Source organism: Centropristis striata, chromosome 8 (assembly GCF_030273125.1).
Source record: "Centropristis striata isolate RG_2023a ecotype Rhode Island chromosome 8, C.striata_1.0, whole genome shotgun sequence".
Taxonomy (NCBI): Eukaryota; Metazoa; Chordata; class Actinopteri; order Perciformes; family Serranidae; genus Centropristis; species Centropristis striata.
Window position 1 is genome coordinate 28,679,048 of NC_081524.1, and position 13,997 is coordinate 28,693,044.

General features: G+C 40.5%; 1 protein-coding gene across 4 annotated transcripts in view; it reads right to left on the reverse strand.

The window, feature by feature from the left end:
* oxr1a (oxidation resistance 1a) overlaps positions 1-13,997 on the reverse strand; it is a 181,466-nt gene that overhangs the window by 68,668 nt on the left and 98,801 nt on the right. The window contains exon 1 of one of the 4 annotated variants that reach the window (XM_059338608.1): positions 4,771-5,121. The exons of the other annotated variants lie outside the window; for them this stretch is intronic. Coding sequence (XP_059194591.1) covers positions 4,771-4,930 — 160 coding nt within the window. The 5' untranslated portion in view covers positions 4,931-5,121. Of the gene's footprint in view, positions 1-4,770; positions 5,122-13,997 lie in introns of those variants that run through there. 4 annotated transcript variants of the gene reach the window in all.

Consider the following 13,997-nt stretch of genomic DNA (forward strand, 5'->3'; position numbering starts at 1 on the left):
TGATCAGCATATAAAAGATGTGTGAAATCCTCCCACCCTGAATCAACAAAATGACAGAGCTGCTTTCCCCGTCATGATGAACAAAGCCACCAGAAGTAAAGTCCATCAGCTTTAAAAGGCTGAAGAAAAACTATGATCAAAAAGTCTGCAAGCGGCAAACCCAAATCCAAACTTCAAAACATCCCTTGAGAAAACTCCAGCTGACGTCATACTCATGCTCTTCTAAAGTCTTTGGTTTTATTTCTCTGATATGTTTAAGGGGGACATTACTACCACAGGTGTGGAATCCTTGAACAGGAGGGCTGCATGTTTCCAGAGGCTGGGTTTTCTTTTCAGCTGGAGTGATGAAGACGCATCAGATGCAGCTGAATCACTCCGAGCAGGTCTTAATTACCTTCCCTTAAAAGTCAAAAGTACTCAGCATTTGTGCCCGTCATCTGGCCTCTTTCACACATGTGCTGTTGAAAATATCATTTGCTGATCTCAGAATTGGCAATCACGACGTATAGTGCAACTCAGCTTATTAGTCACATGACTAATTTAAATCTTTTCAGGCTTATCACCCTGTTATACGTCTTGTCATCTGTCCTCGTCAGTTTCCTTCCTCGTCATACAGACCAAAATATGTTGCCAGAAAGCTCAGGCTCTCTGTCTCTATTTTCATCTGGATTTCTTTTTCGTTTCTACACTCACCTCCTGTGCGAGGGACAGATTGTCATCCTTTTGGTGACAAACTCCTTGGAGAAAGATTCAGTGTCAGTGCTGTCACTGATACTGTTGACTCTTGAAACACAGACCAGTTTGTGTGGACAAAGCATCCTTGAAAAGTCAGGGAACTGTCATTAGTTCAAACTCTGAACACGGCTCTCTAAGTGGTGTACAATGCTGTGGTCCGGTGGTCCCAATGGGACTCCTGCCACTTAAGTTCCCTTGACAGAGCCATAACAGATCCCAGGAGTGTCTCATAATGGCATGCAGGGCGAGTGACACGCTGATATAAACTGCTCAAGGACTTTTTGGAAATTAAGGTGATTAAAATCACCTATTACAGTGCTGAGAGCATCAGCAGATTGCACTTTCTGAATCATCCTGATAATTGCAGCAGAGTCGGTGTCAGCCTTTGGGTGAATGTGAACAGTGACAAATAAGTGAACAGCCCAGGGGACAGAGAGAACTTAGAGACGCAGAGAGGAGTTCAATGTCGAGAGGACAAACCTGTTCTTGCACTGCGGCTATTCATGAATGGGCACACAACCTGTTTATGTGATATTACGGCCACTTCCCTTGTAACAGTATGTGCAGAGTTAAGCTGGATCAGAAGTGCTTGTAAATATGACCAAATGTGTGTATTCTAGTACCCAACAAATCAATCCACAAAAGCTGTAAGCTGTATAATCAAGAGCGTAGGATTTGTTTCAACATTTGTTGGGACACATTAGGTGGAGGGGGGTCTCTTATCCTACCCAAAGAAACATTAACTGGCATTCGACTACCATGCCACTCAGACCTTGGGCTATCTTCAAAACAAGCCAGTGTTTAAGGCCCTGGGCTTCTAAGCCCAAGAACAAAATCCATTCATTTTTTTTAAGCAATGTACTGATATCCTAGGAGTATTGGCCCTTGCACAATAGTTTCACGCTGCACAGACCTTTGACTTTGCACATTTAAGTTGTATTTGTGGTAAATTAGGTCGGAGGATTTGGTTAAAAAAAGGAGAAGTTGACATCCAAACACTCTCGCTGTATTTCCAATTGTAGTGACTTATTATTAACTTGCACTTGCCTATCCCATGTGAAAACAACTACCTCTCAGACTATCCTCATTACTTTCTTCACAGATGTCAGCAATTGAATCAGACGAGAAGCAGAAACACTACTGTATCTGTTCAGCAGTGTCATCATGCCGAACATGCAAAGAAGAGTCATGAGCTGCTGATTATAGCTGAGACAAGATGGTTTGCAGGAACATGCGTGTCAATGCCTGCAGGTATGGCAATCTGTGTCTACACTAGATACTTTAAATCCTTATATGCTCTTGTGTCTCGGATTTTAATCGCTCCATTATGTCTGCACTTTTGCCTTCTCTCAGATAAACCTGCAGTCACTCTTTCCAAGACTGTTCCTCTCAGTCACTGCTGTATCTGCTGGCTAAACTAATACCTGAGATGTGTGTGATTTTAAGAGTGATTGCATAGAACAATCTGCATGTTGTAAATAATCAGGTTGCAGGTATGTCCAATCAGTTGAAACCAAGGCTGTATTTATAGTTCTGTCTTTTTTCTACCTTCCTTCCCCTGTCCAGATATAGCAACAACTTTATATTCCCACTGACCACCCGTGTGAACTTAAACTCTGACACGCATTCCCGATAAATCTGCAAAAGCTCAGGGCTGTCCCACTGTGAAATCGGAAAGGGCACTAAGGCTCCCTGCCAGACGTTTCAAACCAATTCTGCAAACTTTAAAGCAGCTTGAGGTACTTCCCAATGATTTATGATATTCTGAGGCTACAACTGGAAATTATCATTAAAAAAGGTCATTGAAAGTGCTGGTGGCCACAAGTTTACAAGCAAATACTATCTTGACTTCCTGTGGAGTTTTCATCTCACAAAATTACTGAAATTCAACGAATCAGTCTGAGATCAAAAGTCCACTTACTAGTTGGATCTTTCATCAAGGCTGAAATCAAGCATCAGAAAATGTGTCTATTTTGGTAGTTGTTAAAGTGGTTAAGCAAAAATCATTTACCTTGTCTCAGTTTAGTCTAAAAAAATGTCAGGTATGTGAATGGTCTCTGGCAAGTAAATTATTGAAAATACAAACAAACATACAAACTTTTTTTTTGGAAAGAGAGCAGGCTCAGTTTTATCAAACTGTGTTGAGCGTTCACTTTACTGGCCACAGAAATGCCTCTGCTTGTGTGTACAGTAATGTAATGTGTGGTAGCATTCCTCAAACAGCATTCATATGCCAGTAATTTACTTTCATATGAGCGAGGATCACACAGGTGACATCAGTGCCTGTTGTTCAGAGGTGCGACTGGGCCCTTCATCAGTGTTCAACTTGTCAAACAGTGCAGTGCCCACCCATGCTTCACCCAGTAGCTCTGTGCCCACCTCTGTCTCTCACATCATCCTCTCACTTCCACTACCTGACTGCATGTCTAGTTAGTCTCATTCTTTCCCCCTGAGCAGGGCAGTAGCCTGCAGACACAAGCCGCCCCCGCGGTCCACTCTGCTGCTGTTAAAAGAGGCACAGGGACTGCTAATGAACCCGACTGCCATCCGTGGCGTTTCAAGAGCAGCAGAGCATGCATCTGATTAATCTTTGTCCTAATTAGATCGAACAATTAACCTGCCTGCCACCTAGCTCTGGAGCCTGAAGACTCTGCATGAGCTGCAAACCCCTGTACATTAAACCAGAGCAGGGTGAGATTCTGCCCTCACACTGCAACTCTCTGTGTTTTCAGAACAACCAATTAATGGTAACTAATAGCGCAAAGCCTTCTGTGTGATATTTTGACGGTTCATGTGGCCGAGAGCTCAGATCGCGCTTTTGCTTTTCATTTCAATCGTGCTACATGTCTCAGCTTTTAATTCAAAGTTAGAGAAGGCACTGATGGGTTTCATAATAAATTATGTGCGAGAGGCAAAGCAGAAAGGGGGGAAAAATCCAATCTTCATTAGCATGGAGATACTCCCTGATGTAAAAAGCCTTGAGGACATGCCTGTTCACTCACTCACTGGATGGTTTAAGCATGCACTGCCTGCTGATCTGAAATATTTGGAATGCCTCAGTTGTTACAGGCAGTGTGTCCTCACCATAAACTGGACAGGCAGAGTGCAACCATGGAGAAATTAACTGATCTTAGTTCACATCAGTTCAGAACAAGGAAATCAGACAGGGAAGCAATCATAAACTACAACACACCATCCAGGAAGTCTTACTTAATGTGTGCAACAGCTGCAAATATTGCACAACCTTTGTGTCCCCATGTTCAGCCTAATGCATAGTCAAAATATGGCACACATGAATCTTCATTTGTATGTAATGTAGTTCACAAGTACCTACTGTAGAAAAAGGGGGAAAAGAGGGGGGTCTGGTGATGAACAGGCAGGGACCACGTGATTCATCTCAGCTTTGAGGGGAGGAATAAGGCACAAGGAAGCATTTTATCTATCTCTACTGTTGTTATTTACCTTCTTCTTCTTGCAGTACGGATATTTCACACCAATACATTGTAGTAACATTGGGTAATTAACACATCAAAGGCAACTATGTCAGCTGACGAGGCTGCAAGTGATCAAATCAACAGCCTGATGTGTTTAAGAGTTGCAAACTTTGCTCAGAAGTTGGTCGTCATATGCGAATATATGTCTAATTTTCCGGGTGAATTCCGCATTGTTTAAAAATATAGTCGTATTTAAATACAAGCAAATATTATTTGAAGGCTGTTACACAAATAGCGTGTTCGAGTGACAGGACAGCGGAAATAACTAAACTAAAAGTTGAAATTATACTCGCGTACACTACACTTTACTGATAGACCGTGACCGATATAGAGGCTGAGACTTGATGTTTATTTCTACATCGTAATATATGTTCTACAAGTTAAGAAAAGTTTCAAAGCAACGTGAAATGTTAAACTAAGCGATATTTTAAGTGGAATGTGGCACTACGCTCAGGATGAAAGCACCCAGTAGAGGGATTGGTTTATGTGGCAGGCTGGCGACGTCTCTAAATCAGATAACGGGGTTGAATGTTAGACTAACCTGCTTTAGAGTCGTCGGTGTTACAGTCCTGTGTTGTCCCAGCATGGTGCTGTTGATTTTGGTCGGTCTCCTGTCCGGGTCCAGACCACAGTCTGTGAGATATTGCGTCCCTGAGACCTCTGACAGCTTCGCTGCCCGTGATAGAAAATATGAAGTCCATAACGCTAACGTTACTGCTACAATTTAGCTAACAACAAGCTTTCAAAGTGTTATGAAGCCAGTATTCATTGCACAAAACGCAGTGTTGGCAGTCACACGCTCAAAGTCGTAGTGTGAAAAGCCTCCAACACGCCATACATTCCAAAACAGGAACTATTGTAAATACCCCGACAAGTGCAAACTTTTTGCCCCTAGTGGAGTCAAGCTGTGTAACGCAGTTTGTAGCAGCCTACTGCCCTATTGGCCTATATTTACAGTACCGACGAGTATATCGTCATCCTGTTAAAATAATCGCCTATTAATTTTTTTCAAGTTTTGCAGGAAACACAAAAAACTTCACCAAAAGTGTAACATATGACATTTATTGACCATTTCACTCAAAAAGGATGTTATTACTATGCCAATAACTGAAAAAGTGATTGGCATAGTAGTAACACTGTGTGTAAATTATGTAACTTAAGAGAAATAAATGACTTAGGCAACTTTTGAACATGCCTTTGTGACTTGAGCAAGATATGGTAACACTTTATTTTGAAGGTGTCTACATAAGAGTCACTCAAGCCTGTCAGAAACATGACATGACAAGTATCATGAGCATTAATGTTACTTCAAAGTGTCATTAATGTTCATGACACATCCCATATCATGTTTGACACCTAATTAAACGAAAATAAAGTGTTACCATATTTTGCTTAAATCACAAAGGCATGTTCAAAAAATTGCCTAAGTTACATTTTATTTTGATTTGGGCATAATAAATCTGCTTAAGTCACATACTTGACATAGGCCATTATCTTAAAGGGGAAAATCACATGATCTGATCAACTGACGATGTAGGCAATTTTTACCATAGGTGGCTGGCGTCATGAGGAGATGATTTAGGCAAAAAAAAAACAATTTTGACAAAAAATGACTTAGGCGATTATTTTAACAGTGTGACGATATGTCAAATACGGCAGCCTATTAAGTAGTGGAAGAAGTATTCAGTACCCTTGCTTAATTAAAAGTACTAAAAGCCATCCATTCAAAACAGACTTAAAGTACAAAAGTAGGTCTTACATTGAAATGTACTTAAAATATTGAAAGTAAAAGTCCTCATAATGCAGAATGGCCCCACTCAGATTATTCCAATAGTATTGTATTGTATTATTATTTTTGCATTTTACTGTTAAGATGGGGTGAATTTAATACTGTTATGTGGTTTAATTTGTACTCCTAAAATTTTCTGAAAAGTAACTAACTAAAGCTGTCAGCTAAATGTAGTGCAGTTAAAAGTACAATATATGCTTCTAAAATGTAGTGGAGTATAGGTATAAACTTACACATAAATGGAAATAATCAAGTAAAGTACAAGTACCTAAAAATGTTTTACATTCCACAACTGTTTCTTCTGGATTAAAAAAAATGGACAAATGTAGGAAAATTTTGTTTTAGCAAAAACTGAATAAGTGAAACTACGTATTATTATTAGTCTACTGCGTTGTTTGCAGGGCAACACAGTTTATAACAGAATTCCTTTTCAGTGGGTCCCAGAAAGGTTTTTTATTTTTTAAATTTACAAACTTCGTTATACAGGTAAATATTTGTAAGGCAACATTTTCACTTGAGCCTATGTTTTCTGACTGATTATATTTTATTACTTGGGGTCGACAAGGCCTCCATTAGGTTCCATATAATTTGAAAAGTACAATGAACTGCAGATTCAGTGCTGACTGAAGGCAGATCTCTAACGTGCGTTCCATTATCAATACTTCCACACCATTAAGTATGCCAGAAAAAGATTAAGTATGTCCCAATACAAAGTTTGTCAATGCAGAACGCCAGAAATATCAAAATGTCCTACTGCATTTGGTGACCCACACTACTTTGTGCAGCATATAGCCTATATGAGCCAGAGGGTCAAAGTTAAAGCCACAGTGTGTTGGCAAACAGTTACTGCATGCAATAGTACATACTTGGTAAGGACAGCTGCAGTAGATACGAGAAGTAAAAAGCAAAAATATGTGATTTGGAACAGAGCCTAATGATTATTATACAGATCATATGTATAAAAAAAATAACTTTTTACATATAAAAAAATACATGCATGCAACCCAGTTCAGCCTACAACGTCCAGGCTGTTACCAGGATGTTTCATAGCCATCAAGTGTGGGGCTTTATGGCACCCAAGATAATGACATCCATCTGACTCCCAACATAATAACATTCTAATAAATTGAGACTTTCACATTTGGAAGCCAAAGTACACTTCTATGCTCATATGTGACTCAAGGGAGCATAGTGAGAACTCTGAGACCTGTGACATATAAGTGGCTGCTTGTCTTGTGAGGGATAGAAGGATATGGCATTTGAAGTGCGTAAATGAATGTGGAAAAGTGAAAAAGCAACAGACCAGAACAGGGTGTAATAATTGGGCAGCAGACTCAGGTAGTGAACTGAAAAGCCTGTGATGCATTATTCATCTAAGGGCCGAGCAGTTGTGAACCAGGAGTCAGGGGTGTAAAGAAATCCTGTAATGTTTCAGATAAAATAGAGAAGTGATCAAAATGGTTTACATTTGTTCACTCATTCACATTAGAAAAATGGAAAAAGGGAAGCATTTCTTTTTTTAGCTGTAGTCTGACAGGTATCTGGTATCCGTGGTAGGTGGGCTGAGGTTTAAACAGCTGTTATAATTGAGTATATACAAACAATTTGAGACTGAGTCAGGGCCATATTCACTACAGAATGTGTTCCATCTGCTGGTCACATTTGGTAGTGCATGCTTTAGTGTAGGTGTAGGTGAAGAGCAGACGCAATCATGAAAAATATTAAGACAATGTCACAATGGAATCTTTTGCAAAAAATAAAGACATCGGTTTGATAATCCTAATACTTTTTTTTAAAAGTAAGGATGCCGTCTTCTCCCCAACCTGGTATTACCAAAATATGTCTTGAATCTGCTTTATGTACCCTGAATGCATCTTTAGTCTTTAATCAAACGAGTAGGACTTTCATTATCAATCCATCTGCAGGTAATTTTGTGGATTAATCAAGAAATTGTTCATATAAATATCTTTATAAAAAATAACTTGTATATACAAACTTTAAAAAATTAGAATTCAATGTGCACATAACCTGCAGTATGTGAATCAATCAAGCTGGTCTCATGCAAATAAACCATTTCAAAGCTTTTGTCAACAACTGACACTGATGTACGAACGAGACCCTTGATGGACATGGAGTCAGGGGATTTGATTTGGCCCTCTGTTCCTCTCTGACCTTGCACAGGGCCCTGCTGGTACACTTGGCACTTGGACAGTGTATTTAGACAGGTCTCAGACTGGCCCAGTGCCACCCCACAGGGCCTTGTAGCTGCGTGATATACTGCGTTGTTCTACAGCTGCCCAGAGCGGTCATCAAATCATCCATAACATCCTCAGAGGGAGGCTGACCAGCTTCCCCCGCTCTGCGTTTTAACCTCAAAGGCTGATAGACATACATTCTCGCAGTGCAGACTAAACCATAAAGCTGAATCTCGTTATAAAGGCCTATTTTCTCAGAGAAGCCCTCCACTCTCTAATTAAGCTTTAGTGTGACCAAAGAGGGGAAATAAAAGAATTCCCTCTGTGCTCATCCAACATGAGCCTCATTGCATGGAAATTATGCAACTTATTTGTTCTACTTAAGGCAGCATGCTTGATGTATTGTCTGTTTTCTGTATTTTATAGGTGATTAAAGAGACTTTGAAGCAAATTAGTTAACTGACATCCATTACGGTGTTATGTTCTTCTAAATTTTTGCAAATTACCATGCTTGTTTGTGGCTGATAGGTCATTATACAGTCTTCCTTTGATAATGGGTATTTATAATATCCTTTAAAGTGTGCATATGTTTACAAGCATGCACAGTTTATAACACATTTCCTATCATTCACTTCTTAATATGATCAGATCAGCACTTCTGAGTACAGTAATGCACTGGTGAGGAAATCATTCCGTTTAATGACTTTAAAGTGGTGAAGTCTTGTTATACAAGAACCCATATAAAAACCTCCTGGTGTCAGCAGCTGCCAGCAAAAGCCCTGAGAGGGTCTTGTGTGTGAGGCTTTGTCATCGTCTGAGAGCGAGGCACTGGGGAGCGAGTGTTAATCTCAGCAGTTTCCCATTGAGAGTCAGGTAGACTGCAGCCTAATCCTGAGAAGAGGAACGCTTTCATTACGGAACAACAAACACGAAGGCCACTGGGGAGCTGCCGCTTTACCCCTGTCAACGGATGGACGGACTACACAAGCGAGGTTACATAAGCAGAGAGCTGGAGCACACTGGTGTGAACACCAGCATGTGTGCGCTGGAATGGATGTATTAGCATGTGCACACACACATAATCTACACATATTTCCACACAATCACAATCTCCTCTTTTCTCCCAGACATTTCCCGTTTACAGTGGAAATCACTGTGACATAAATGCAGCAGGGAGTTCACTCATGCGACACAAATGCACCTGCTGGCAAACACAAACAAGCCTTTACAGTGTGTGGTAATTGGGAAGGCTCATTGAGATATGTAAGGCAAATGAGATGGCTTAAGATAGCTTTTCTCAGAAGTGACGGTTCTCACGTGGCATTTTCTCGGAGCATCTCTGGAGTGTAAATACAGAACATACAGCACACATTGTCCTGTATTTCACAAGTGTTCTGCTCTATTATCCCACAGCCTGTACAAGAGGCGTAAACAAGATGACGACCAATAAAGACAGTTAGCTGCTGGAGGAAGCTGGCAGAGGCATCTAGACAATGGATGCAATCACAGGTGTTTAACAGCCCTTGTCAGAAAATCCCACCCTCTCTGAGGCGTTCTCATTGGGGGAAGTGAAGCTTCGCCTCTCAAAAGCTGTCAACACTACAACAAATGAACATGTTTTTCACTCTGCCAGCAGGACCCAAATATTCACAAGAAGGAAACATGAATCAAATGTTGTGTTGCGCCTGTTAAGACCGTGGCAATGCCAAGCTGAATCACCAGATCATCTGCAGGAGTAGGCCTGTCTAATTACTCAACACTGTAGTTACACAAGTCTGACTGCTGTCACTCACATGTTGTTTACCATGTTTCTTTATTTTACATAAACACTGTACATATCTGCAGTTCTATCCTGCAGCCATGTGAGCTACAGTTACAAGAGTATACCAACAATGATAGAGTTTGGCCCGTTGCGTATACCCGTGATTTTAAGATTAATACCCTGATTCTAAAAAACAGTCATGCATGACCAAACTCCAGGCAAGCAGACAATGGAACAAAGTTCAGCAGCCTCTATGGTCCTTTTTGCAGAGGTGAAAAGACCGAAGAGGACATTGAAGGACGAAGCTAATAAAAGAAATGGAGAGAGTGACCGAGCAAGAGGCCACTGGACAATCCCAGACCAGCTATTACAGAACTTTGCTGAAAAAAGAGCTGAAAAGATGGACGTTGAAATTGTTGTAAGTAATATTAGCTGGCTTGTTACGTCTTGTGTTGTCTCTGTTGTTGCACTTGCTCGATGTTTCACCGCAAAGTTGTCAACTACTCTTTGAACATCAGTAATGTAATCAAAATGAATGCAAATGTACAGCTGTTTGTGTATTCAGTATGTACAAATTAAATGTAGATATTGTACTGTATAGTTTCCACAAAGATTCACCATATCTGTCCAGAACTGTTTTGGGTTCATGCGCTGACCCACCAAACACCTAAGAAAGGTCACCAGTTAAACATACAAAAGAGGGCTAAACAAATTTACACTCACAGCACACAGGTGATTTGGACTTTCCTATCACCTGATCTTTGGACTTTGGGAGAAAATGACGAGGGAAACCAATGAAGACATGGGAACAACAGGTGTGTCCTTGTGGATAAGAGACATACTGTACCATGTGATTACTTGACTCTGGACCTTTTCCTGTCTCAACATGTTTTCTGTCCCCATCTTCTGTCTCCAACTAGCCAATTATTAAGGCAGTATTCCAAAAATAACAAAATAGAGACAATTTACAAAAAACATCAAGAAAGGGTTTCACAACAGAAACTATCTCCATGACAACTAAGCAACTCCATCCACTGTGGAAGCTTGGTAAAAGCTTTGAGCACTACAAGTAATGTCAACCTTGTGTTGACAATTTGTTTTGTCAAGCTGCTGTTAAAGAGGAGGAAGAAGAAGAAGGTCAAGAATTAACCTTCAGGCTGAAAGTGTTTTTAAATAATGTGAAAATTGGCCTTTAAGCAGAACATAAAGGAAACGCACAGACCCAGACCAGGGCCTTGGCCTGTATAAAATTAAGTAAAGGTCATCAGTCAAGTCCAAGGCAGCCAATCCCAAGCCCAACTGTTGGTAAAAAATGTGCTTGTTATGCTACAGGGTCATAGATATTGTGTCAAAAGCTCAGGATTCATGGGTGGAACTAGCATTTATCTTCCGAAAGAACTAATACAACAATACTGACACAACAACGACATTATCCCGCCATGAGAAACACTAGGACCTAATCAAAAACATTATCACTTTAGAGACACTGTCCCAATTTTAGAAGATAAGCAGCTTGTCACAGTCAATCATGCTCTTTTATGCATCTGGGTTTTCCCCTCTAACTACTAATTCAGAAAACCCAGGCCAACAGTTTTCTTCACTTTGAGTCAGATTTGTGACCAAAGGAGCCAAATGACTCATCCAAAAAGTTGATCAGTTGTTGCTATGCGATGTAAAGTGACTATAGAATAAAGACCAAATGTGAATGCTGGATGAAAAAGTCTCCATACTCAGTTAATGTCAGAGTGTGGGAATGAGCCTCTGTGTTCTATCTAAACACCTTCATGTTAAGACTCATGAAAGAGACAGAAAACAAGGAGGTGATGGCTGAGGTGTTGTTTTGCCATCCAGTCTGACACTGACCCGCCGCCGCAACAATTCAACCCACTGTTATTGCCTGGGCTTCTCTCTCAGGACATTTCTACAGGGTGGCTAGTTGTGATCGATGACCGGTGGCGTCAGAGCGGGCTATCTTTCACCGCCACTTCCACTGCCCCCGCTCATGGTCATCTATCCTCTGTGGGTGTCTGCGCTGTCTGAGGCCGACCCGAGAGGCTGGGTGGCCCCGACGACTGATGATCACTGGCTTAGCAGGAAGAACACATCCGTCTGCTGAGCTGAGGGCTCTCTCCTTCAATCTTTTCACCTCCCTCTTCTTTCGTTATGAATGCATCTCATTTTATTCCCCTGCAAGTGTGCTGTTAATGTCAGGTACGGAAGGAGAGAGGAGGAAGGGAGGGGGGAGGAAAAACACTGTGGTGGCGGATAAGAAAGAAAGAGAGGGTGAGGGTGGAAGGGAAGAGGAAGGGACATACATCAGACATGCACCAGTGCTCTCTTCATACAGGGCAATTTATTAAAATAATAAAGCCCAGCCTTGCGCTGAAGGTTGAGCCCACAATAAACCTGACAGGGATACAGAAAGAGAGGCTATGAGACTGAGGCATCGTCGGGCAAATAAACAAAACAAATGCTCTGTCATGTCAGTGTCCACTTTATTATCTTTGCTGAACTCTTAAAAAGGAGTTAATTGATTTCTTTTAAACTCACACAGTCATATATTTCATCATTACCCTAAAAAGCCCCACATGAATCACTCAGCTTGAACAGAAACACAAAAGCACAAAGATTGCTCTCAGACTCTTCGCCTCCGCGGGCTTAGAATCAGACTGTGGACAGATACGGTGTTGCACTATGGGATAGGAGGAAATTAGAGCCAAATGGACATCTTAAATCCGACAAAGATGGTAAGAGGTTTTGCACGCACTCTATCTGCTGTAAAACTGTCCTCTCCCTGGACACTCTTCATTTATCACCTGACATAGCCCATTCCACAAGTATGCTAAATTGGATAATGAATCTCCCCCCCCCAGGAGATGCAGTAGATGAATAATTTGTTGGTTAAATTACGAGCAGGGGACGTATTGCATCATTTTAGGTGTGAGATGTTAGTGCAGTTAAATGGATGCAACCTTTTGGAGTCCATAGGAGTAACATGAACAAATTAGGAACCAATGAGGATGTAATTAAGTGTGCAAGACGGGAGTCATTAACACCAGTCACACTGACGCTGTTAATGAAACATGTTTAAGTGAAATATGGTGCCAAAGTATTGATACACAGGTCACATGTAGCTTTCTCTGTGGTATAACACACATTACTGCTCTTTTTGTTTGTCCTTTATAACAAATATGCTATAGGACCAAAATATGAATCAATACATTTATGTGGTGCTGAGAAAGAGCTCAATGTCTCATTTTCTTCCAATCTTACACAATAAGCATTATTATAGTATTTTATTACACAAGGGATGGCTGAAATGATGAGCAAGAGCTGACTGTGGGATTTTCTACAGACTTTGATATAATTGTACCTTTGCAATAACTTGCACACTTTTCAAAATGCTTTTTTTTTCATATATAGCCTAGAGTTGGAGTCAATAAAGTCCTTTAAAGGGCCAAGACAGATAGACAGGAAGTGAGAAAGCACACACAGGGCAAGCAAAAAAACAACAAAGAAACAAGAGAAAGTAGGAACACAATGCGAAACTACATCACATACTTTAACCCTCTGTATTCACATTTGTAACATTTAAAATTCTTCATTGAGCATTATTGTGTTTTGAAAGTAAAATAAAAGTAAAATAAACATTTTTCAAAATCACATTTTATTTATTTTGGGTTCAAAATGTTGATCCAGAAAGTCAAAGTGAAAAAGTAATGATCAGGTCATATAGGTGAGGTTGTTCTGAAAAAATTGAAACCAACATGGCAGAACAAAAAAAATTCAAAAGCCCAAAGTGTTAATTCTATAAAACAATGAAAATATTGAGAGCGCATGATAATTACTGAGCTTTCGTGGACAAAGCCAGGTTAGCCATTTCCTCCTGCTTCTAGTCTTTGGCTAAGCTAAGCTAACCACAATACAACCAGCTCTGCAGTCAACACAGAGACATGAAAATTATATAATTTCTCTCAACTTAGTCTAAAAAAAAAAGCAATTAGACAAATTTACAAAAATGC